General features: G+C 45.9%; 1 protein-coding gene across 1 annotated transcript; it reads left to right on the top strand.

Annotated features, from left to right (window-relative positions):
- The first annotated feature begins 5,686 nt into the window (after positions 1-5,686).
- On the top strand, positions 5,687-25,879 carry LINS1 (lines homolog 1). The gene is made up of 9 exons (XM_065412281.1): positions 5,687-5,737; positions 14,343-14,454; positions 15,316-15,396; positions 15,648-16,221; positions 16,313-16,402; positions 18,608-18,749; positions 19,065-19,664; positions 22,912-23,092; positions 24,803-25,879. The coding sequence occupies exons 4-9, from the start codon at positions 15,799-15,801 to the stop codon at positions 25,707-25,709; spliced, it is 2,343 nt and encodes a 780-aa protein (XP_065268353.1). The 5' UTR covers positions 5,687-5,737; positions 14,343-14,454; positions 15,316-15,396; positions 15,648-15,798; the 3' UTR covers positions 25,710-25,879.
- The last annotated feature ends 418 nt before the right edge of the window (positions 25,880-26,297 follow it).

Raw genomic sequence — 26,297 nt, 5'->3', positions numbered from 1 at the left:
AGGATAAAATTGACATGAAAATTTGGCCTCAAGAGTCAAGCACAATTCTGAGCAAATATAAATTTACATGACATGATACATACATAATTTTAACATATCACTCATTAAAAAAAAAAAAAAAAAGAAGACGATTCTTTGTATACAAATTTTTCATGGGCATAATTGCCTCTAAGAAATCATAATCAAATTAAAGCTGCTTGTAATTTCCCATGGAACTGACGTGAACATGTGACTTCTATCATTTAAATAGCTGAATAGTGACATTTCAATGAGAATCAACAAGTAGAGAAAGAATATTTTGATACAGACTGAAATATCCAATCATTCTTAGAATACTTACAACACAGCTGATGCTGAATAAAAATAAGCAGCATTTATATAACCTGTTTCACCATCCAAAGATTTCAACTAAAGATTTATATTTGCTCAGAGTCTCATTTTAGAACGTCCTAAAAACCTGAATGGAAACAGTACAATGGACCACTTGGGTGGATAACACAACAGTTTTTAATTCATAATACAATTCTGGAAGCTAATGCTGAGGGCTCAACAATGGAAGACGGTCTCAGTCAGCAAGTCTTCCAGTTTCTAAGAGTCCACCATAAGAAAAACAAAAAAGGTAGTTTTATACAACTAGAAAGCACAACAGAAAAAAAATCTATTTATCCTGCAAGCCTACATGTGCAGTCTTCCTTCTACCTAGGAAATAGCTGTACTTGTAGTACAGAGATCCTGATTTGGCCTTCAGTTTCTAACCCTGCTTCATTACTTGTCCCAACCACCAATGGGGTTTCAATTGTCAGCTAATTCCCTGATTGATAGTGATCACATTCACAAAACTGTACTTGTCACAAACTTTGCTGAATTAGTATTTTATGTTAAAAAAGGAGCCCCACGAACAAAAATCAATGCTTGTTGTTCACCGTATGAATGAATCCCAAAGAACTAAGGATTTGAACAAAAAATACAGCACATTTATGCTGGAGGTTTGCACCAGCCTAGCTACATCAGTGAAATTACGCTGGTGCAAGATTCCCTCATGTAGCCCATGGGTGCACACTGAATATATGCAGCAAACACATTCTATAGCAGTAAGCGTATGATTTTGATCATACACCATAACCATGAATGACAGGTAACGAAGTACTTCCTCATTGTACTTTTAGAAAATCATCTTCTAAATCTTATTTGACTTGCATGGCTGTTAAGTTTTTGTTTAGCCATTGATATATAACAATTATGTTTGACCACGGACAATATGCACTAAGAATCCACCTATATTAGGAAAGTGATCAATTGTTGACCAATGTTGTCAGCAAAAAGTACAGCCTACCCCCTCTGAAACTGGTGCTGAAAATATGTGACTGCTAGTGAGGACTGGGTGAAACCCTTTTCAACACATTTCAAAAAGTGCAGTAGACTCTAGCAGTATTGATACTTTCTATAACTGTGGAAAAGCTTAGCCTCATCTAAATCTGCAATTTCAAGACTGTCTTAAGAGGATTCTTCAAAAAACCAGTGTCAACAGTGGGTCATTTTCCTAATATAGATAGAACTAGAAGCTATGCTATTGTATGTTACCAGTTAACTTGGATTATAACAATGATTTTAAATGTATTCAATTCGGTTTCCTTTTTCTCTATCACAATGCACAGCTCCTCTTAAGGTAAATGAAACGTATAAATGTTTTGAATAAGGAGAGGACATATTTAGATGTAGATTGACAATGAAAAGAAATATAACTAGGAATTCCATCAACTGGAGCATACTACGAAAGGGATGGTTCCAGAGTACTTAGGAAATCCTTTCCAATTATCATCTACAACTTTCACGTAAATCTGGTCTAGGCTTTAAGATGGGCCAATAACAGCTTTCTCCTACTCATACCTTCTTCCATGTAGACCCTACCCCTGAGCCACTCCTCTCTTCTTTTATCTCTTTCCTTCAAAAAAGACTTCCTCCTCACAACCACTTCCACTCTCTCAGCCTATCAAACTTACCCGTATTCTCATAGTAACAATATTTGCACACAAACCACTGAATTCTCAAGACACATGCACTACTCACTGAAGCAGTCTCAATCTTACTGCTGCAATGCTCATATTCTCTATTTCCCCCCTGACTCTGTTCAATTCTTATTACCACCCTAACATTACTCATCATGTAATATCTATTTAGATTGCAAATAATTTGGGATAGGGGCATAGTATTATTTGTTTGTAAAGTACACTTATTGCCCTGTGCAATTAGCCAACCAACAATGGGAATGATTTCTATGCAAGAAGATTTTACTGCAAATAGTCGTGAAAATCATTTAAATAAGATATAAGCTCAAACACTCAATATCATCAGAAACAATGCAAATGGTCAAGTTACTTATAAATATCTAACCAGAATTTCTGGCAGAAAAAATAATAAATTTAACAAAACTATATACTAAGGCAGCTTTATCTCTTCCAACTGCCACCCTCCCTTGTTTATCTAAACCCTTGTAAATCCTTTGCTATCAAAACATTTTTGAATTAGTGTAAAAACAAACACTTCCCAATAGCACTTTGAGTTGCAACGAACAATAATATTTGATTCTTCTGTGACTAAGTCTGCAAAGGCCAAGATACATCAAGAAGGTCTGAACTTGTAAACAATCAATTGATTGATTAGTATTCAGTGTTCACAAACTAATTGCAATACAATCTGTACATATACGCTTTATACACATTAAGAATTACAGACATAATTGTAAGTAAGCCATCAAAATGCATTTACTATAACCTATGTTAGTAATGATTCTCAATCACTGCAGTTACTATGGAAGGTTTCCTTTGTGTGTATAGGTGGGAAGTAAGACAAGGGGAGGGATGTGTACAATTTTTATTTTTTTTAAATAAGGAGACCCAATTAACAATTGACAGGGAGTTTTTATAAAATTCTTAAAGAGAGAAGCCACAAAAGATCTTGAAGCCGCAGCCCACAAAAGTAAGTAAATATGTGCTATATTTAGCAAATGATAATGCAAAGCGCAGAACAATACACAGAGAAGGGAAGAAGTTCATTCCCTGTACTGCAAAGTTATTTTACTTTTTCAAGCCAAATAGCAATTAGTTTTTAGAGAAGGGGGAAACCTAATCCTGCATACTCACATAAATGAGTCAATAGAACCAACAAGAAAGGGTTCCACAAACATCCAGACAAGGGTGGACATGCAGGGATGGCCTGGGATATGAGAGAAGAGTGAAGGTGGATTATCACCTTTATATTGAGTACTACTTTCACTTTTTCTTACTGTCTGTATCTTCTCCTTCAGATTCACAGCTTGCAAGTCTCCCCTGAGGCAGCTTGAGCCTGAAAAGAGAGAGGTAGAACTGAGCTATGCAACGTTAGATGAATGAGAAGTGAAGGATAAAGGGTGTTCATGTCCAAAACATTGTCACGGTTGGAGTAGGGAGAATGGAGAGATAGGAAGCAAAGGGTATTGCCACAAAGTGGAAATTGAAAAGGAGGGGTAATCCATAGAGAATACTTGGGGTTTGAATGGGGTTAGAAAAACAGCAGGACAGTCTGTCTCCTCAAAGTACAGTCTCATTGGGATTGAAGTAAGGGACAAGGACCATTAAAGGGTGGGCAGAGAATAACCCACAAATCACAGCTTCAGAGGAATTAAAAGGAGCAGCAAGCTAACAGCTGCCCTCCCCCTCCTCCCCAACAGCAGAGTCTCAGGAGCTCAGGGCAGAGGAGCAGACATCCGGTGCGAGTTCCCCATCTTCCCGGGGGTGGTGGGGCTCGGGCTTCCGGCTTCAACCTTGGGGTGGCGGGCAGCAGGCTCTGTCCACTCAACAGCAGCTGTGAGCGGGCTCTGGGCATGGGCTTCGACCATGTCTCTGGGCTTTGGCTGCACAGAGACAGGCTCCGTCCCCTAGCCACTGGGCTTCGGGCTCATCCCCCAATTGCCCCAGCCCCCATGCCGCCACCAGCCCTTCACCAATCCATCCCATCACCCCTGGCCCCTACTGCCTCCCTTCCCACCTCCCCATCTAAGGCTTAATTTGTCTCCCAGTTGCCAGGGTTGAGTAAGTGTGCTGTGGAAAGTGATATTTGTATGTTAATATCACTTTTCACTGCCTCCCAACTAGCTAACAAGTCTGCTGCTGTGAAAAGTGATATTAACAAACATACAAATATCACTTTTCACAGAAGCAGACTTACTAGCTAGCATGTCTAAAAAAAACCACAACCAAAAAAAAAAAAAAATGAAAAGAAACAACAACAAAAGACAAGAACATGCAAAGCATCTTATGTGTTTCTATTCTATTTAGGTCCAGTAAAGAATAGAGAAAACTGTACATTGTTATTATTATTGAGTCTGTGAAAAAAAAAAACCTACATAAATAAATTACTATGATTTGGACATGGATTTTTCCATATTTTTTCCTAAAGTTAATTAAATATTTTAGAAAAATTGTCATAGTGGCCACCACCAAGAGTTAGTGGCCACACTCTGAGGCCACCAAAAATTTTGTTGTGAGACCCCCGAGAGTGGGGAAGAGGGTGAAAGGTGGGGAGGGGAGCAATGTACAAAACAGAGTATTTCAAGGCATCTGAAAAGGGACAGTGGGGGCAGGGAAGGGTGAATCCCCTATAACCGAGTATCCAGGGAGGGATCAAATGGGGGGGAGTAATGGAGCAGATTTGTTCTTCTCCAAAACAGCCTTGGGAGGATAGTGGGGGCAAGGGATACAGTGGGAGGAAAGGAGTACGTCTCCTTCAAGTGAGTCAGGGGGATGAGGACAGGTATGGAATGGGCTAGTCCCCTCCACAGCAGAGTCTCAGAGGGACCATGGGGCAGGGGGGATAGCCCTCCCCCCTCAAGAGCAGTCTCAAAGAAACCATGGGGCAGAGCGGGGGTGAGCCCCCCCCCATACCAAAGTGTCAAAGGGATCACGGGGCGGAGGGGGGGGGGGGGAGCCGCCCAAGACCAGTATACAGGGAGATGGGCTAGTGACCCCCCAGCAGCCCTATGGGTCTGCAGTCTATTCCCCTCCCCCCACCCCCAGCAGAGTCCCGTGGGTGTGGGCAGGGGGAGCAGCCCCTAGCGCGCAGCCTCGGGGCGGGCAGGGGGGAGGGGAAGGGGCTTAGCCCTCCCGTAGCAGTGGCTGGGGCAGGCGCCCCCATGACGGAGTCTCGGGGCAAACAGGGCTTTAGCCCCCCGGCTGTTACCTGTCTCCTCCTGAGGGGGACGGGACCCGACCGGACCGGCGGCCGCTCCGCGGCCGCTCCCCCCACTGGCACTGGCTCAGGGGTGGGGGGAGCCGCAGACCCAGCCGGGGGCGTTGTGGGGACACTTTGCACTGACTGAGCCGCCCCCCTCCTCACTCCGGGGTCACTGGGCAGGGACTGACCCCCACCGCAGCCAATCAACTGCCGCAGCCATAGTCCCGCCCCGAGCCGTAAACCACCGCCGCGCCGGGTTGGGTGGCGGGGTTTGGGCGACTCCGCCCATCTCCCCTCCCAATGCCGTAAAGCCTGGTGGGGCTTTGCGACAGCTAACGGTAAGGATTGGTTGCGCTCGAGTTTGTCCTGGGAGAAGTGGGCCCTACCGCGCCCCGTCTCCAGGGGCGGGTAAAGCGAGGGGGTTGCCTAGCAGCGATGGGTGGGAGGGGCGAGCGAGACCTGCGTGACTCGTATGCACCGCGGCGGGGCCTGGCGGCGATGGCTAAAGAGCGGGACCTTGGGCTGCTAGGTGAGGGCGGCTGGGGGGCGGCGGCGGCGGAGGGGATGGGGCGGGGAGTGGAGCTGGGCTGAGCTGAGGTCGAGGGAGGGGCTGAGGGGGGCGGTGAGGACAGTTGGGCGGGCGGGCGGGCGGGGGTGTGCGAAGGCGGGAGGAGGGGCTGAGGGGGGCGGTGAGGACAGTTGGGCGGGAGGGGGTGTGCGAAGGCAGGAGGAGGGGCTGAGGGGGGCGGTGAGGACAGTTGGGCGGGCGGGCGGGGGTGTGCGAAGGCGGGAGGAGGGGCTGAGGGGGGCGGTGAGGACAGTTGGGCGGGCGGGGGTGTGCGAAGGCGGGAGGAGGGGCTGAGGGGGGCGGTGAGGACAGTTGGGCGGGCGGGGGTGTGCGAAGGCGGGAGGAGGGGCTGAGGGGGGCGGTGAGGGCAGTTGGGCGGGCGGGGGTGTGCGAAGGCGGGAGGAGGGGCTGAGGGGGGCGGTGAGGACAGTTGGGCGGGCGGGGGTGTGCGAAGGCAGGAGGAGGGGCTGACGAGGGCGGTGAGGACAGTTGGGCGGGCGGGGGTGTGCGAAGGCAGGAGGAGGGGCTGAGGGGGGCGGTGAGGACAGTTGGGCGGGCGGGGGTGTGCGAAGGCGGGAGGAGGGGCTGAGGGGGGCGGTGAGGACAGTTGGGCGGGCGGGGTGTGCGAAGGCGGGAGGAGGGGCTGAGGGGGGCGGTGAGGACAGTTGGGCGGGCGGGGGTGTGCGAAGGCAGGAGGAGGGGCTGAGGGGGGCGGTGAGGACAGTTGGGCGGGCGGGGGTGTGCGAAGGCGGGAGGAGGGGCTGAGGGGGGCGGTGAGGACAGTTGGGCGGGAGGGGGTGTGCGAAGGCGGGAGGAGGGGCTGAGGGGGGCGGTGAGGACAGTTGTTGCGGGCGGGGTGTGCGAAGGCAGGAGGAGGGGCTGACGAGGGCGGTGAGGACAGTTGGGCGGGCGGGGGTGTGCGAAGGCAGGAGGAGGGGCTGAGGGGGGCGGTGAGGACAGTTGGGCGGGCGGGGGTGTGGGAAGGCGGGAGGAAGGACTGAGGGGGGCGGTGAGGACAGTTGGGCGGGCGGGGGTGTGCGAAGGCGGGAGGAGGGGCTGAGGGGGGCGGTGAGGACAGTTGGGCGGGCGGGGTGTGCGAAGGCGGGAGGAGGGGCTGAGGGGGGCGGTGAGGACAGTTGGGCGGGCGGGGGTGTGCGAAGGCAGGAGGAGGGGCTGAGGGGGGCGGTGAGGACAGTTGGGCGGGCGGGGGTGTGCGAAGGCGGGAGGAGGGGCTGAGGGGGGCGGTGAGGACAGTTGGGCGGGCGGGGGTGTGCGAAGGCGGGAGGAGGGGCTGAGGGGGCGGTGAGGACAGTTCGGCGGGAGGGGGTGTGCGAAGGCTGGAGGAGCGGCTGAGGGGGGCGGTGAGGACAGTTGGGCGGGAGGGGGTGTGCGAAGGCAGGAGGAGGGGCTGAGGGGGGCGGTGAGGACAGTTGTTGCGGGCGGGGTGTGCGAAGGCAGGAGGAGGGGCTGAGGGGGGCGGTGAGGACAGTTGGGCGGGCGGGGGTGTGCGAAGGCAGGAGGAGGGGCTGAGGGGGGCGGTGAGGACAGTTGGGCGGGGGTGTGCGAAGGCGGGAGGAAGGACTGAGGGGGGCGGTGAGGACAGTTGGGCGGGCGGGGGTGTGCGAAGGCGGGAGGAGGGGCTGAGGGGGGCGGTGAGGACAGTTGGGCGGGCGGGGGTGTGCGAAGGCGGGAGGAGGGGCTGAGGGGGGGCGGTGAGGACAGTTGGGCGGGAGGGGGTATGCGAAGGCGGGAGGAGGGGCTGAGGGGGGCGGTGAGGACAGTTGGGCGGGCGTGTGCGAAGGCAGGAGGAGGGGCTGACGAGGGCGGTGAGGACAGTTGGGCGGGCGGGGGTGTGCGAAGGCAGGAGGAGGGGCTGACGAGGGCGGTGAGGACAGTTGGGCGGGCGGGGGTGTGCGAAGGCGGGAGGAGGGGCTGAGGGGGGCGGTGAGGACAGTTGGGCGGGAGGGGGTGTGCGAAGGCAGGAGGAGGGGCTGAGGGGGGCGGTGAGGGCAGTTGGGCGGGCGGGGGTGTGCGAAGGCGGGAGGAGGGGCTGAGGGGGGCGGTGAGGGCAGTTGGGCGGGCGGGGGTGTGCGAAGGCAGGAGGAGGGGCTGAGGGGGACGGTGAGGACAGTTGGGCGGGCGGGGTCTGTGTGAAGGCAGGAGGAGGGGCTGAGGAGGGCGGTGAGGACAGTTGGGCGGGCGGGGGTGTGTGTGTGTGTGAAAGCGGGAGGAGGGGCTGAGGGGGGCGGTGAGGACAGTTGGGCGGGAGGGGGTGTGCGAAGGCAGGAGGAGGGGCTGACGAGGGCGGTGAGGACAGTTGGGCGGGCGGGGGTGTGCGAAGGCGGGAGGAGGGGCTGAGGGGGGCGGTGAGGACAGTTGGGCGGGAGGGGGTGTGCGAAGGCAGGAGGAGGGGCTGAGGGGGGCGGTGAGGGCAGTTGGGCGGGCGGGGGTGTGCGAAGGCGGGAGGAGGGGCTGAGGGGGACGGTGAGGACAGTTGGGCGGGCGGGGGTGTGTGAAGGCAGGAGGAGGGGCTGAGGAGGGCGGTGAGGACAGTTGGGCGGGCGGGGGTGTGTGTGTGTGTGAAAGCGGGAGGAGGGGCTGAGGGGGGCGGTGAGGACAGTTGGGCGGGAGGGGGTGTGCGAAGGCGGGAGGAAGGACTGAGGGGGGCGGTGAGGACAGTTGGGCGGGCGGGGGTGTGCGATTGCGGGAGGAGGGGCTGAGGGGGGCGGTGAGGGCAGTTGGGCGGGCGGGGGTGTGCGAAGGCAGGAGGAGGGGCTGAGGGGGACGGTGAGGACAGTTGGGCGGGCGGGGTCTGTGTGAAGGCAGGAGGAGGGGCTGAGGAGGGCGGTGAGGACAGTTGGGCGGGCGGGGGTGTGTGTGTGTGTGAAAGCGGGAGGAGGGGCTGAGGGGGGCGGTGAGGACAGTTGGGCGGGAGGGGGTGTGCGAAGGCAGGAGGAGGGGCTGACGAGGGCGGTGAGGACAGTTGGGCGGGCGGGGGTGTGCGAAGGCGGGAGGAGGGGCTGAGGGGGGCGGTGAGGACAGTTGGGCGGGAGGGGGTGTGCGAAGGCAGGAGGAGGGGCTGAGGGGGGCGGTGAGGGCAGTTGGGCGGGCGGGGGTGTGCGAAGGCGGGAGGAGGGGCTGAGGGGGGCGGTGAGGGCAGTTGGGCGGGGGTGTGCGAAGGCAGGAGGAGGGGCTGAGGGGGACGGTGAGGACAGTTGGGCGGGCGGGGGTGTGTGAAGGCAGGAGGAGGGGCTGAGGAGGGCGGTGAGGACAGTTGGGCGGGCGGGGGTGTGTGTGTGTGTGAAAGCGGGAGGAGGGGCTGAGGGGGGCGGTGAGGACAGTTGGGCGGGAGGGGGTGTGCGAAGGCGGGAGGAAGGACTGAGGGGGGCGGTGAGGACAGTTGGGCGGGAGGGGGTGTGCGATTGCGGGAGGAGGGGCTGAGGGGGGCGGTGAGGACAGTTGGGCGGGCGGGGGTGTGCGAAGGCGGGAGGAGGGGCTGAGGGGGGCGGTGAGGACAGTTGGGCGGGCGGGGGTGTGCGAAGGCGGGAGGAGGGGCTGAGGGGGGCGGTGAGGACAGTTGGGCGGGCGGGGGTGTGCGAAGGCGGGAGGAGGGGCTGAGGGGGGCGGTGAGGACAGTTGGGCGGGCGGGGGGGTGTGAAGGCGGAAGGGGGGCTGAGGGGGGCGGTGAGGACAGTTGGGCGGGCGGGGGTGTGCGAAGGCGGGAGGAGGGGCTGAGGAGGGCGGTGAGGACAGTTGGGCGGGCGGGGGTGTGCGAAGGCAGGAGGAGGGGCTGAGGAGGGCGGTGAGGACAGTTGGGCGGGCGGGGGTGTGCGAAGGCAGGAGGAGGGGCTGAGGAGGGCGGTGAGGACAGTTGGGCGGGCGGGGGTGTGCGAAGGCAGGAGGAGGGGCTGAGGGGGGCAGTGAGGACAGTTGAGCAGGTGGGAGTGTGCGAAGGCAGGAGGAGGGGCTGAGGGGGGCGGTGAGGACAGTTGAGCAGGTGGGGGTGTGCGAAGGCAGGAGGAGGGGCTGAGGGGGGCAGTGAGGACAGTTGAGCAGGTGGGAGTGTGCGAAGGCAGGAGGAGGGGCTGAGGGGGGCGGTGAGGACAGTTGAGCAGGTGGGGGTGTGCGAAGGCAGGAGGAGGGGCTGAGGGGGGCGGTGAGGACAGTTGGGCGGGCGGGGGTGTGCGAAGGCAGGAGGAGGGGCTGAGGGGGGCGGTGAGGACAGTTGGGGGGGCGGGGGTGTGCGAAGGCAGGAGGAGGGGCTGAGGACAGTTGGGCAGGTGGGGGTGTGCGAAGGCAGGAGGAGGGGCTGAGGTTGAGGCGGTTGGTGAGGGGAGAGGGCCGCAGGTTGAGGAGGAGCTGATCTGTCACAGCATCACTTTGCAATCTAGGGAGGGGAGGCTGCCTGTGGACAGCCTACTGTTCTAGGCACGATGCAGATGAAGCCAGGATCGTTTCCACCTTCTGAGCTCTCCTTCCTCGGGCTCTTTGCTCCCTGTAGTAACAGGTTTAAAAAAAAATGTCAGGCAAAAGTGTGGGGTCTTTGCTATTGGCAGACATCTGGTACTGGTGGGAGTGGGGAGGAGGCTCTGCTCTTTCCCATCCCCATGTGGCATAGTTGATGACTGCACATTTTGGGGTGGGAGAATGAATTCCTCACCTGATTGGTTATGTTCCCCACTCTGCTCCAATAATTACTGCTCTGTTCAGCCAGGACATTAGCTTGGGTGTTGCTACTATAATGACCAGCAGTGGAAAAAGTTAAGTGTTGATGTTCTAAATGGTTGTTATTTGGAGTCAGCAGGTGGCTGAGGTAATACTGTTTATTGGACCAACTTCTGTTGGTGAAGGAGACCAGCTTTCAAGCTGATTCCCCAGACCTGAAAAAGACCTCTGTCTAAAGGTTGAAGCTTGTCTGTTTCACCAACAGAAGTTGGTCCAATAAAAGATATTACCTCACCCATCTTAGGTTGGTCCCCAGATAGGAAACACATCTACAACAACACTGCAGACAATCAAGATAACAGATGGTTCACACCTCACAGTTGTTGGAGACTGCACAGGCAGGCAGGACGAACTGTGATTTACATGGGAAATATTTATTCCCACACAGAGGCTGGAAATGTAACAGCTTTTTAAAGGCAAGCCTATAAACTGAAACACAATTCTCCAGCCAATTATAAAGTTCAGAGAGCCAGAGTATAGTTCATCTATATCCTGTGGTGTGTGGATCTGCCATGGCTCCTTGACAGGTGCCAGAGCCTTTCAGTGAAACTGGGGCATGCTCATGCCCCATATTTCATGCATCATAGCTGAATCCACCATTGTTTTCTGTTTGGGAAGATAGCAGTAAGGAGAAACTTTTCATGCAATAGTATTTAATATGATCATGCTCCAATGAAGGACAAAACAAAGATAATGATTTAACAGGACTTTCCTTTAGTCATGATTGTGAGAAACACATGCTTCCTTGGCTAATTGTATCCTATGTGAGTCCTGATATGTCATAGATACAGGTCAACTGTAACCAAAAAATATCACTTCTGACTTAAAATGCAGTCGGAGAATGTAGAAGATAATGTGATTTGAAAACAAAACTATTTCAACATCAGTGGTTATCAAATGAGCGATGGATTTCTGTATATAGTACGTTAGCTGAAGTACTACACCCTGAAAACAAATACAGACTTTATAATTCTATTTTAGGGATATTGTGGAGTCATTGACTAGCCATTGACTTTCGTGGTTTATGGTGTTCCTAAAAACTTGTTGACCTCAAGTCAACTGTCCTCCTTGCTTCCTACCCCAATCCTTTCCCTTCAGTGTCTCCTCTCCCTTACTTTCTATTTAGGTAATTCTTATTTACCAATCCCTGTGATTTTTATTTAAGTCAAACCAAAACAGTCATGGCATTAACATGATGTTTGACAACCATCACATTATTCACTCTGCTTATATGCTATATCCCTTTTCTCTCAACCTTTTGTCTGTCTTGTCTATTTACGTTGCAAGCTCTTCAGGGCAGGGATTGTCTCTTCTTCTGGATCCCACTCTTGATTGGTTTCCAGGGACAACTGAAGTACATTATTCCTTACATATCCCTACTATCGTACAGCTGTCTCTTATTCCCTCTCTTTTAGCTTTGTGCCCTCTGCCATGGTGTCTTACTATGGCTGAAAAAATATCTCTGTTGTCCTCTGGCATCTTTGCGTGCTTTCAAATTCACTTCTTAAAACCCATCTCTTAAAGCAACCCTCTCCCATTTTGTAATGACCGCCACTCTCTCCCCTTTTCCTGACTTGGTATCCTACGTTGGTTTAATCTGTTTTAGATTGAGGTCTTGAGCAAGTGACATGTCTTATCAATGTTTGGTAAAGTGCCGTGTAAATTAATGGTGCTGTATAACTATGATATATGGTCAGGGAAAGCACAAACACTATCATGTTGCAAAGGTACAATTTCATAGTGCTTGTCCTAGAGGAGTTCTAAATTTATTTCACACTAACAGCCTCACTGTATTGTATAAATTGGTGCACGAGAGATCCATTCATTTAACATCTCAGACAGTAATTCAGTTTGGTCCTGAGTACATTAGTAAATGTGTTGATATAATTTTATGTATTGGTTTAGGTAGAGATCAAACTCAGAGTTGTATAAAATATTCACGGTGATTTCCAAAGAAATTTTATGAGGTTTCAGATCATAAATTTCTATCTCAAGTAGAATTCAAAGTATATTCTGCAAATGAAGGAGAAATGTATAGCCTGAATTATCAGATTTATTCTTAATATGTAAAGTGCAGGCTTTGTGAACTGATAGCGGTCCCTGCATCAGCCTGATTGAGATTTGGCTGAGGAACACTGTAAGGTTCTAAAACCTGCAGGTCAGCTGTCACAAGTGCGGTGGAAAGATATTCTCAAAAATACATGGATGTCTGTGTAAAAAACATAGTGCTACTACAATTTTTATAGTTCATTATGGATAATGTCTTATCTTCCAATTCCAATTTTAGATTCTGCCTCAGAGGAAATATGGTCTAGTTATGGTAGTCAGGAGACTTGGGTTATATTCACTATATATATTATATATATATATATGTCACTAGCTTGCTACATAACCTTGGAAAGTCACTTTATTTATCTATAACTTAGTTTCCATTTTATATATATATATAATATATATATATATATATATATATATATATATATATATATATATATATATATATATATATATATATATATATATATATATATATATATATATATATATATATATATATATATAAAAAATGGGAATATTCCCTACCTTTGGAAAGTACTTTGAGAGCTTCAGCTAAAAGGTACTGTATATATATGCTGGGTGCTACAGTCTAACATTTTGTATACTTTTACTCTATTTCTCCTAGTCAAAATAAGCAGAAGCTAAAAATATGTAAACTCCGTGGTTCTGTTTGCTACTGCTTGCAAGTATAATTGATAGATGTGCTGGGAATCATGCTATGACAATGTGCTATCTTTTCATGAATAAGAAAGGGAATATAAGTACTTACCAGCTGGAAAAAGAAATGCAGCTAGTTACAAAATGACCACTCTGGGACTGTGCTTGTTTAGTTCTGCCAAATTTTAAGGCCCAGCCCCAAAAAGGCATGCTGGGGGGAAAGTTTCTAATGCTGTAGAGAGAGTTAATAGAAACTAGAAAGGTACTAAAGAAGTGCCTCTGGGGTGTGTTATGAGTCGTAACTGTCACCTAAAGATAATAGCATGCAAAGAGAAACTGCTATGATCTTAAGTGTGTCTTTTTAGTTCTCTGGTATGGAGATCTGTCTGTCAAGGCACTTGTGTGGTGATAGAGCTGTGTAAGTACCTAGATAGATACTCACACTTGAAACTAAAGAGTGATACTTAAATTCATAGTAACTTCTCTTTGAGCTGTACTAAATAATTGTGATGCTATTTAAAGTATAATCTTTGATAACAAAGTCAGTCTTTCTACATGTGGTTGAAGTATTTGTATGGCCTTCCTGGCGAGGACTTTTATGTATATTTAGGGGTGTTCACAGATTCTTAGACCCAGCTTCTTAAGTAGCTTCTTATTTGGAGTGTCTCAGTTGCAGACGGTAAGAAGAACCTTACCTTCTGAAGTAGTGAGCACCTGCAGTTTCTATTGACTTCAGTTGGAGGGTGCTCAGCACCTCTAGAAATCAGGCACCCAGAATTAGAGACCGTGACTTTTGAAAATGTAGACGTTAACCAATGCAGTTACACAAGCTTTGTTTTATTCTGTTTATTAAAGCAAGGGCCAAGTTCTGCTTTTCAGTATGTGGTATTACTCCCCTGGAGCTCACGTGCAACAGAGTGTAGTATTTGGTCATTTCTCTCCATTTTTTTTAAGAGTGATCCTTAAGAATTCTTGTGGTGAAAATCTTGAACCCTACCCTCTTCAGACTGACCTTAGGAGGGCTATGTAAAAAAGAAATGAGAAGCCAGATGTAAGAAATCAGTGTTTTATATTGTTCTGTAGAAGGAGAATAGTGTTTCCCCAATGTTCTCTTTTTGTGTTTCAGATCAAAATGTGTCTTCTGATAGCCTGCCTTGCCATCATCAGTTCCAGCGAGCACTTGAATCCTGCCCTCACTAATATCTGTGAACTCCAGAAGAATCTACATAATAAGAGCAGTTAAGTTAGCTTGTTTTTAATACAACTCTCTGGTAATGCTTTTAATGTTTGGACATTTAAAAATATTTTGGTGCCAATCCTGCAAAAACTTGCACAGTTATCAGCAAGTACTTTTAATAAACTTAAGTTTGAAGCCTTCATCCTGCAAACACATATATGCAGGCAGATCTTGATGCTGGTGTATAGTCCCACTGACTTCATTGGGACTCTATACTGGTTCAAGGGTCTGCTCACCTGGATCCATTTACAGAATTGGGGCCTTATTATCTTTAGTTAAAATCCAATGTGAATGTATTGTTTTCCTTTTTTTTGAGTTTTGTTTGTCCACCAACCAAGTGGTTTAAAACTTGGTACAGTGAATGGCTTTAAAAGGGAAGTAGATCAGTTGGGATGTCTGTAGCAGTAAAAGAATATGCAAATTTGTATGTGTTTAGTCAAAACAAGCTATGGTTGAACATCCATGGAATACAAGTTTTGAAAATAAGGTTGAATACATTTTCTCCAGTGGACAAACATCAAGACATACTGGCTATGCATCTTTACTCGGTTCTTTAAAAAAAAAAAAAAATACTTATTCATAGCTGGCAAAACCCAGGATGTTGTAGGAAAGGGTGCTGGCAATGCAGTAGATGGCACTGTTCCCTCATGTCTGAATCAGTGTCCCAGCATGATGCTAGAAGGCACTGTGTGTTGCTGGAGCTTTTACACGAGTGACTTTAAATTGAGCTCTCGACCATTCAGGATGGCATGGTATTTTTGCATGGCTGGTCAAATTGACTCAGTAACTTCCCCCTGCCTGCCTAAAATTCCTCTGAAGTTTCAAATGGTCACAGTATTTTTCCCTTTCTGCCCCATTTCAGAAGTACTGCTATGCACCCAGTCCTGCATGACTCCATCCAAATGGCTTCATTTCAGAGGTTGGCAAGATTCCTGGATTTGTGGTATAACACATTTTGTGCTTTGGGATGTTTGGATGAAGAGTTTTGTGTGGATGTCAGTTATCGTCCTTGCTGTTTAAGGAATATTGTGCTAAATGCACATTCCCAGATTGTTTCTTTCAAATGATGTTAGTTAAAATGAAACTACTTTTAATAATGGTGCTCAGTAAATGATCCATGTTCAGCTGTATCATTCTGCTAATCTATTAAATTTAATAGCAAAAATGATTTAATATCATTACTTTTTTTCCTAGATACCCTAGAAGAAATGCCTTTATAAAGCTACAAATCCATTTCTTTGATTGGACAGAAGTAATTTCTGAAGTGACCCATAATGCCCACAAGTAGTAAGTGAAGGCATGAGGCATTCTCCAAAACATAAAATTTCATAAATTTTCACCCAAAATGGGAGATCTGTCTCTTCTCCAGCAGCTGCATAGGGATGTGCTGGTAGGCACTCCTTTAACAAAGAACAGCCAGGATTATGCTTCTTTCCTCAATCCTCATGTTTCACCACAAGATTCATCCGCAAGAGTTAATGAGTCACATAATCAAATATGCCCAGAATCTCCTAACTGGGGCACTTGGAGCCATCAGGACTCTGCTGTTTCAGATGCTCTTGCCCTTGTGACAGATGATAAATCTGATAGCTTTGCAAACACGAGCTCTTCAATGTTCTGTTCACGGGAAATGATACTGCTACAGTTAACATTGATCAAGATGATGATTGCCAAAGTACAGTCCCAGGAAACTGAATTCAGCATAAGACAGAAGTACCTTGATATAATAACAATTCTTCTGAAAGAGACAAAAATTGATTCAAAATTAGTAAGCTTTTATAAGTATTATCAAAACTTTTCAAAACAAAGTAAAAAGTGAGTGTAACTTACAGATTTTTTTTTTTTTTACATGTCTGCAGATTTGTCTATGCAATAGTTCTGATAAACTGTTGTCTCACATGGCTTCAAAAAGTATAGCCTCCCTTATATATTTCCAACTAAAGAAAGAGGTGAGTGTGTCAGGTTCCTGGGTGGACTTTGAATTTGTATGTAAGCTATCAAAACAAACATGAGAACTTAGTGGATACATTCCTTCCAGTTTTCCTTAGTTGTTCCATCTAACTATAGCTGACCTTCTACAATAGTTAAATGACACAGAGCAGTCACTGGAAAATTTTACAGTGTAACAGTTAAATTTTCTCTCTAGTGCAAAGCCTGCCTAAACAGGCGCAGTGCCTGTTGGTGGGAGGAGGTGCTGGAATCCTTCCATGCCCATCAGACTATAGAGTAATAACAGAGCTTCTCCCTTCCTGCATCTGCAGCCTCAAATCTGTAACACCTGTGTCTACCATGTTCCATCCTTCCAAAAGGAATTTTAGACAATGGATCTGTGTACTTGCTAGCATGACTGCTTTGCAGCATGCCATGGGCACATCCCTCAGTGGCCTTCTGCTTCAAAATCTTGCTCTTTCTCAACTCTGGGCACACTGTCTTTTTTCAGAGCCATTTTCAGAAACAGTGTAAAAGTAGTACGAGGTAGCGTTGTGGGAGAGGGCCACACTGAGGAGGTATTGGGTGAGGAGTGATTTGGTGGAGGAAAGGGAAGATGCTTGTTAAATGTTTCCAGAGACTATTTCAAATGTGGTAGGAGGGGCATGAAAGGGTATGTTTACACTGCAACTGGGAGAGAGCTAGCGGGACTTGAGCTAGTGTGCTAAAAATAGCAATTGTGGATGTCCCACCTCTGGTGGGAGCTTGGGCTCTCAAGCCCACCCAGCCCCCTAGGGTTGAGAACCTGAGCTTCTGCCCGAACCGGAACATCCACAGTTCCAATTTTTAGAGCACTAGATCGAGTCCTGATAGCACAAGTCTGTCTACTCAGGTTGGAAGACTGGCTCCCATTTCCAGTATAGACATACCCAAAGAGAGCATAGAGTGGACAAAGGAGACAAAGGGAGCGGTTAGTGGTTCTGACAGGGATCAGGAGAATGTGTAGGAAGAAGTGAGGTCAGAAACATAGGCAGGAGCAACGTTCTGAAAGTGAGCATGAATATTTCTTTTAATGTAAATACATCAAGCTTGTGGTTTTTGTTTTAAAATGCTTTTAATAGTTTTATTTGTGTCACAAAGATATTCTCTTTAGGCAGTTTGCATTGTAGAATATTAATTGTGCAGCTTGCTGAACTTCATAAATCTTACTATATTTACATTTTATTTGAAATCTAAATCCTTCAGCAAATAAAAATAGGCACCAACCTGTTCATAACTAATAGAATACTTTTCCATTTTTTGTTGTCTGAATGTCCCAGTTACCAAAACTTACTGTTTACTTATTGCGACTAGGTGAGTGAGGTAATATCTTTTATTGGACCAACTTCTGTTGGTGAGAGAGACAAACAGAAATTGGTCCAATAAAAGATATTCCCTCACCCACCTTGTCTCTCTAATATCCTGGGACTGACAAAGGTACAACTACCCTGTTTACTTAGTGGGCACATACTGTAGGCCCTATAGCAATTTCTTTGGATGGTATTGTCTTTCAGAAACATATTTGTTTTTAATACTTCCTGCACAGGGGTCTTAAAATGATGAAGCCCATTAATTCAGTTTCTGTCTAATGTGTTACTGCTTAATTCACTAGTAAGAAAATAACTTGCACATGTACAAAATAGAGTTTGAATGGTTGTGTTTTCTTGCAAACCGTTCCCCACACTTAGGGTGACCAGATGTCCTGATTTTTGGGTCTTTTTCTCACATAGGCACCTATTACTCCCCACCTCTTGTCCCAATTTTTGACACTTGCTATCTGACACGTGCTTGCTACCCACACTTGTGCTATTACCAGCCTCTAGAAACAAGAAATGTGGGAGCTATGAGTTCAATTCTTGCCTCTGCCACAGTCCTTTTGTGGGACTTTGGATCAATCACATAACTTCACCAGGCTTTGGTTTTCCTGTATGTAAAATGAGGAGGATTTTTGCTTACCAAATGGCTGTTGTGCAGTTTAATGTTTGTAAAGGAATGATAGGTGCTTTAGTCAAACTGCTTGGCACTTCTGTATTCTGTCTGTCTCTTTGTCCATCCCCACACTTACTCCTTTTATATGTATCAGTGTGTTAACTTACTATGCACAACAGTTATAACTTAAAAAAAAAAAAAGTAATATCACATCACATTTTGTGCATACAGAATGATTTTTTAATTTATTTTTCTAGAATACATTTAATGTCACCTGGCTCACTTTTTGTTTGAAGACTCTGTCAGAATTCCCTAAGAGTGATCAAGTAGCAGAATGTCTATGGATTCTTAGAGCTATTATTAGAGACATTTTGAAAGATAAAGATTTGCCCAAAGCAGGTATTGTAAGATTTTTTTGATATTAATATACAAGTGTCCACTAGGGGGAGGAAGGCTACTTAGTATCCTTCAGAGAAATCAGCCTGTTTAAAATACTAATGGCAATGGGTTATTTACTTTGTCATAATAAAAAAAAAAATATTAAAAATGAAAATACAGTGCCCCCAATACACATTGAATTTGAGAGAGTATCATGATCTCCTCCTTGCTGATGCTATTTCAGTGGTGAAAAGTTGTTTTAAATTATCTGGTTAATTGAATTGTACTTTAGGAACGCCACTTCAACTCTGCTTAACATTATTTTATTTATTATAGATATCCTGAAAAAGGTTTTCACTCCTCTTGATACTGTACTTGAAGGATTTTACAATTCCATTTTGTCTCATCGTTTTAACAGCTTCCAGGATACTTCACTATGTTCTAAAGCTGCAAACAACTTGATCGGATTCATAGATTTTCTTGAAGTTCTTGTGGCCTCAAGAATCCAAACAGAGTCACATTTCAAATGCCAAAGAATTTTATTTTTGAATACTTCTTGCATCTTGGACCTCACTTATTCATCAGTTCATTATTTAATCAAGAAGAAGTCCATTATGCTTCTTAAAAAATGCATCCTTTATAAAGCTAGTGAAGATTTCATAAGTGGATCATTACCCACTTTATCCCTACAGGATCCTTATTTGGATAAGGATATGTTAGCGCTGGCTAATGTTGTTTTGCAAGCTGTGAATTTGGGGTGGCTGAATCAAATACCTGTTTCTGAAAAAGCCAGCTATTTTGGAGGCAGTGAAGCTCAACCTGAGGATGGCATCCGCAGTGGTCCTGACCAAGTAATCCTCAGAGCCTTAAGTTTGGTTTTACTTAAAGCTTTAGAGATCAAGGTGCAGAACTCTACTAAAGCAGCTGAAATAAAAGGTAATGTTCTGTTTAAATTCATTAAGTAGCATGCATTCTAAAGCTTATAGTTGATTTAGGCAATTTAAAATTGTTGGCTGAGCTTGCAAAGTCTTATACACAACAGCATTTCTCTGTATGTGTGTAACACAATTATTTCTGAATGCCACATCCGACCAATTCGATTTTCAGGGAATTTCTAGGAATTAGTGGCCAGAACCCTATTGATTTTGGGGACAATCAGAACATTGAGGTAACATAGGAACACATGGAGCTACTGTCATCTATTAATACTTTGCAGCATAACAGTACCCCTACTCATCCTCCCAGTAGAGTGTAATGTGTTGACACCCTGAATAACAGAAGAGAAATAATTGCTCTTCCTGCTGGGATCCCTGGGGTGAATTGTCAGCCATGGGGGCAGGCAGAGGGAGAGAAAAGAATCCCTTTCTTCCTTCTTAACATCCGGCCTCCTCAATGCCTGCTTCAGGTGGAGGGGAGAGGAACCAGCTATCTGCCCCTTCCCTTACAGTTGGGGGGAAGAAAGGTACTTTGAGAGGGAGAGAGACCTAGCTGCTGGCATGATGCAGAGATTGGGGCCCCATGTACGGTGGGAGCGGGGCATGAGTGGGGAACAGAAACCCTGGCCTGGTGGGGCGAATGGGGGACTCAGAGGAGGGAGCGCACACAGCCTTTGCCATTGGGGTGGGGGAGTAGGAAGGAGCGACACACAGAGCCTCTGCTATTTGTGGTGGGGAAGTGGGAATGGGAGTGCACATAGAGCCACTGGCATAGTGAAGAAAATGAGGGACCCTGGTATGAGAGGAGAAGGGAATGGGGTGCACACAGAACCACTGCGGAAGGAATATTCAAGTGGGAGTTGCAAGGAGTCCCTGAAATAGAGGGGCATGGGATGGTGGCACCCAGGAAGATTGTGAGGGGAATGAAGTGATCCAGTGAGCCCCAGAGATGTACAATGAGCTCGGCCTCCAGAAGGTACGAAGGGTGCAACCAGCTAGATTAAAACACTATTAAAATATTAAGAGTAATGACTTCACTTAATTTTAATGATTTAGTTGGGATTAGGTCCTGCTTTGAGCAGGGGGTTGGACTAGATGACCTCCTGAGGTCCCTTCCAACCCTGATATTCTATGATTCTATAAGCGAACTGAATGTTAGGAACACAATTTAGGCACAGGTGGTTGGGTGATAATATGGGTTTGGGGTTTTGTTTGTTTGTTTGCTATATTATAGACTTAAAATTGCGTAATTTGAACTAAATTAACCCTTGGTGGTAGTTATCAGTTATTCTAGTTCTGCGGAGGGAATAGAATGATCCCTGATTTCAGTCTGAAAAGTACCTGAGCATGTATGATGATTGAATGTTCATATTCTTTTGCTGAGAAGCAAGGCAAGCCTTTAAAAATCTAATTTTAGGGTGAGTTACATTGTACTTTTTTACAACAAAGGTGATTCCCATGTTGTAACAAATCTTGCTACAGCATTAGCTTCCATTCAGACAAATGGCAAGGCTATATCATTCAATCCATAGAGCTTTTCCAATACGATCTAAGAAATGCTTTCTGATAATCTAAGATGCCATTGTTTTTTTTAAAATGCTGAGCACTTGTTGTTTGGAAAATTGGGCCCAAATTTGGATTTGAGGAATCCTTTTTACTATGCACTGGAATATTGCAGAGGTAAATCTCTCATATGAGGAAGGGTGTTTATATGGTACACACAGGGTTGTTTTTCAAGAGCTGGCCACAGCAATAAAATGGCATGGTAGTCTTGGGAGAATCTCTTTCCTCTTGTATCCTCAGGCCGTATGTGGCAATGCAGGTGCTGCTGACATGCAGTGTACAGGTAGTATTTAAAATTAGGGGGTGTTGCAATCAGAATGAAGACTTGCAGGAAAATTTTATATTCTTACTAATAATAAAAAGAATGAGGAGTACTTGTGGCACCCTAGAGACTAACAAATTTATTTGAGCATAAGCTTTCGTTTCTAGGTCACCACAGAACTGTACCATGTTCGTGGGGGTGAAGGGGCAGAAGGAGAGGCCCCGAGATAGGACAGATCCTTCTGCTGGGCTAGGAGTATAACTGGGCCTCTCCTTCTGCCCCTCCATCCCCACAAACATGGTACAGTTCTGTGGTGACCTAGAAAATGGACATCTTCCTGAATAATGTAATTTTCTGGCAAGGTTTGGTTTGTATCTCTCAGCATTTATGTTCAGTCACAGCAGTCTCCCAAGATAGGTTCTCATATGTATCTAATCTTTGAAGGTTTTTTTGTCAGAGTAGATTTTGCTATGTTTGTATTACCAGTTTCATACATTTATATTTCCTGGAAAAGTTTAGGCCCTGATTCTGCAATTCGTTGACACTAAAAAAACTGGACCATAGGGATCTTAGTCTTAACACTGCACCAGATTATTCCTTTGCATGGGAGGGACCAAGTGGGATAAATTACAGCAAGGTGGCCTTATCAGATCATTCTATCTGTGGCATGAGGTGGATTATATCTCACCCCTCTCTCTACATTTGCGTTTGCTGGAGGCCAGGGCCAATGGAGACATGCAGTCAGAGAGCCAAAGGAGAGTCAGAGACCCCAGGGCAAGTGTGGGAACATAGGGTTTCTATGTAGACGGCCTTGGATTTTTTTACAGCTCTCCTGACACCAGCAGGTTATGGAGATGTAATCTCCTTGTTTATTCTGCAGTAAGCCTGGGAGAGAGAGAGGGCTGACCCCATCCCACCCCACAACCATAAAGGTTCCCCCCACCCCCCATCTCTTATATGTGGTCTTTCTGTGGGAGGAAGTGACAAGAGCCTAAGAATCCCATTCTTCAAATAATATACTTGCATATGTCCTTAAATTGCGTCAATGCTAACTCTTCTGGAAGTTGTCCTCCACTTGAGCAGTGAAATCTGTGTTTTTCATTAGACTTATAAAAGTAAATATTGTAAAAGTTTTTACATATACAATGTTTGTGCAAAAAGTAACTATGTTGGATTTGAGGTGAAATGATTTTGCTGATGGCTCTTTGCTTTGATTGCTTTGATTTTTGACTCCATAAATGGTATCATTCTGCAAGGCATTTGTCAATGCAGTGGTAATTCAGCTGAGCTAAGGGATGTGTGCTTGGACAACTGGGTTCCATGCTGTCCACTTTTTTTTTTTTTTTTTTAAGGAAATGTGGGTTTGGCTTTTTAATATGAAAAAATGAAAGCAAAATTTCACAGTTATGCTCTCTATTTTTAGCAGACTTGCAGAGTTTCATGTCCCGGTTATTGATATTCTTGAAGAAACATCTGAAGTCTTCTCCACATTTTCATTCAAATGTACATCCTTGTGAGTGGCTTTCCATGGTCTTTATAGAACAAGATGATGACATGCTGGAAGCTGCTAAATCTTTGTTAACAGTTTATTTAAAGTTTAATAGGTTGGTATATATATTAATTTCTTTGTTAGATCTTTGAAGACAAATTAAGCTTTTATTTAGTGAGATCATACAGTTCACAATAGCAGTATTTTTATATGACCATTACATAAAGTAATAACACAAGAAAATACATTTTTAACAATCTTTAATGGATTTATTGAACTACTTTGTAGGAACTGATATGATTCCCACTGACATCAACAGTACACCTCTACCCCGATATAACATGGCCCAATATAACATGAATTCGGATATAACACGGTAAAGCAGCACTCCGGGGGGGCGGGGCTGCACACTCTGGCGGATCAAAGCAAGTTTGATATAATGCGGTTTCACCTATAACGCGGTAAGATTTTTTGGCTCCTGAGGACAGTGTTATATCGGGGTAGAGGTGTAGTTGGAAATCACTGGGAGTCTTACATTGATGTGAATACATTTTGGATCAGACTGTAAGTGGTGTTTATAGTAGTCTTTCTATTACGAGTTCAATCCTACCCTCTAATTCACAGTAGCTGACTTCACAGAATTTGAGTGATGGTCAGATGCTGACTGAAAGGCAAGACTTGAGTGTTTTTTGTGAACACTCAACTTTTTGGAGAAGGATTTCATGTTATGATTAAACTTTAAGAATGAATGGAAGTTGAATCTGAGGATTGCTGAAGTGAACTGTAATCACACCTTACAGTAATGGTTTCTTAGGCAGAATCCCCATAACTTGCTGAGAAGTGGCAATATTGATATCTAAAATGTGTTGAGTTCTTGTGCATTATGAATTTATTATGCAAACCCTTTTGTTTCATTTTCATTCAATTTCCTGTACAGGGGAGGGGAGATGCAGCCCAACTTTATGAAAAGAAACTTGGCTGGGTGAATCACTTTGAAATTTCAGATTTGTTTGATTGCATTATTGCTAGTAGTGTCTGTTGTTAAATGTTAAGGCACCCAGGTTTGAAAATGCTGGCCTTAAAGTTAGACACCTAAATCTATACTTAGGAACCTAAATAACTTTTTCCAAGATGTATAGCATCTTGTGAATGAAGTAACCTTTATTAATTGTTTGTATTTTTAAAAAAATGTGAAAAGGATATCTACTCACATATTCAAGGCACCTTTGACATAACTTATAAATACATATTAAATGGAGTAGTACGGTTTAAGATACCTGAAATATTGGTGGTCAGGTATCTTAATGTCCTGGAGGTCATCAAATTAAGGATATTTCAGACCAAGAAGGGGAGCAACTTCCAAAGCTGTGGAGCCCTCACAGAGAACACCATGCTAGCAGTCCCCTCTTGTTTCTATACCAACAGGGGCTCCAGCTCAAACACCGCTGCTAAACCCAGGGTTGTGAGTTCAATCCTTGAGGGGGCCACTTAGGGATCTGGGGCAAAATTGGTCCTGCTAGTGAAGGCAGGGGGCTGGACTCTATTACCTTTCGGGGTCCCTTCCAGCTCTATGAGATGGGTATATCTCCATATATCGTTATATTATAATTTTGCTGAGTTCAGTATATAGATTGGTAAACCTTGCCTTTAATATTAAACTATAGTAGGATCTGGTTTGTATCCTGCTGATCTCTCATACATTGCTTCTACCTCTGTAGTTAAAATTACTAAAAATGTTAAGCAAGAATGTTTATGGAAAATTATTCAGTATTTAAATAGCTGTTCTATTGCATTCTGTTTAATCTGTGTTTGGGTAACTTTTCAGGTTATGGCATGATGCTGCTGATAACTTGTGCCTTGCAGCAGAAGACAACGAAACCTGGATCTGCCTGACACATGAGAGTGGCTGTAATCCTCACTGTATCTTTTTATTTTTCCTTAAAAGTATTGCGTTTGATTCCACAGTTCTTCTTGACTTTTTGATTTCATCAGAAACCTGCTTCCTTGAGTATTTTGTAAGATATTTAAAACTTCTTAGAGAAGACTGGCATCGTTTTGTCAACATCTCTAACTGCTTTGATATTGCGTCTAAAAGAGGTGTGTGTGTTTCTTTTGTCACCTCATCCCACCAAGAAAAAAAAACCTGTCTGACAGATTTAAGTCTGGAAAATGCTTGTTGTGATCCAGTACAACACACTCTGGTATCTTTGGCTTCTTCCCAGAAGCCTTCTGTACCCATGGAACAGCAAGGTGATGACCAAGTTGTAAAACCCAACAAGTCTAACTCATTGATATGGACTGATAACACATCTGCATTGGATTGCCTTCAAAGCCTTGTTAATTATGACAGTTCAGAAGATTCTGAATTGGAATCAGTGGGAAAGGAGTGTTTGGCAAACATGAAGCAGATGCCTTCAAACAATCAAGGCAGTACAAAGATAAGGGAAACTGTTTGTATGGACGTACATGACAAACCCCATACACTTGAACCTAAAGTGTTGCCCCTGAAACAAAAAAGTTCTAATCCCTTGTCACTCGGGGTATGTAATATGTCTCCAAATAACCCTGTGCCTGTAGAAAGAATGCTTCTCAAATCAATGAAATGTCTGGAAGAACTGCAAAAAGCAATTTCTAGGTTACAGAGAAGAAACCTTTTCCCATACAACCCAGCTGCATTGTTGAAACTGTTGAGTCACATTGAGACAACCAATAAAAGCATGAATCTACTATAAGACAATGAAGTGCTATTGTTGACATTTTGAAGTGATTTCACACTAGTATGTGATGGAATGTTTCCACAAGAAGCGTGTACATGCTCAAAGATAGGTCCAAAAGGAATGTATCAGCGTGTTTAGACCAAGCAGGCTCAACTGGCTGCCAACTGACACTTTGAAAAGACAAATCTGCAGCGGTGTTTAAGTACTCAACCTGTTGTCTCATGGTCCCAAACTTAGTTATGGTACGTATGACAGAGTGAGGGTGAGTTACTGGGTATTAGCAAATTTAACAATAAATTGATTATTCACATAAAGACATAATAAAGTACTTCCACTTGAAGTGTAAGGTGTAATTCTTCCTAATGTCATTCTAATATCGTAAGAGCCAACTAGATTGTTAGTGCATTACTGATGCTGATGCAATGATAATTCCAGGCTCAAGTACTTAGCACAGCTATGTAAGCTCTTTGGGGCAAGGTTCATCTGTTCTGTGTTTGTAATGCCACAGGGCCTAGGAGCCTTAGTCACGGACCAGGACCCCGTTGTGCTAGGTGATGTACAAACAAAAAATTATATCCCATTCCTCCACTTCTGTGATTTTAA

The sequence above is a fragment of the Emys orbicularis genome, chromosome 10 (assembly GCF_028017835.1).
Source record: "Emys orbicularis isolate rEmyOrb1 chromosome 10, rEmyOrb1.hap1, whole genome shotgun sequence".
NCBI lineage: Eukaryota > Metazoa > Chordata > Testudines > Emydidae > Emys > Emys orbicularis.
Note: the sequence above shows the minus strand (reverse complement) of the source record. Positions and strands in the feature narration are given on the sequence as shown.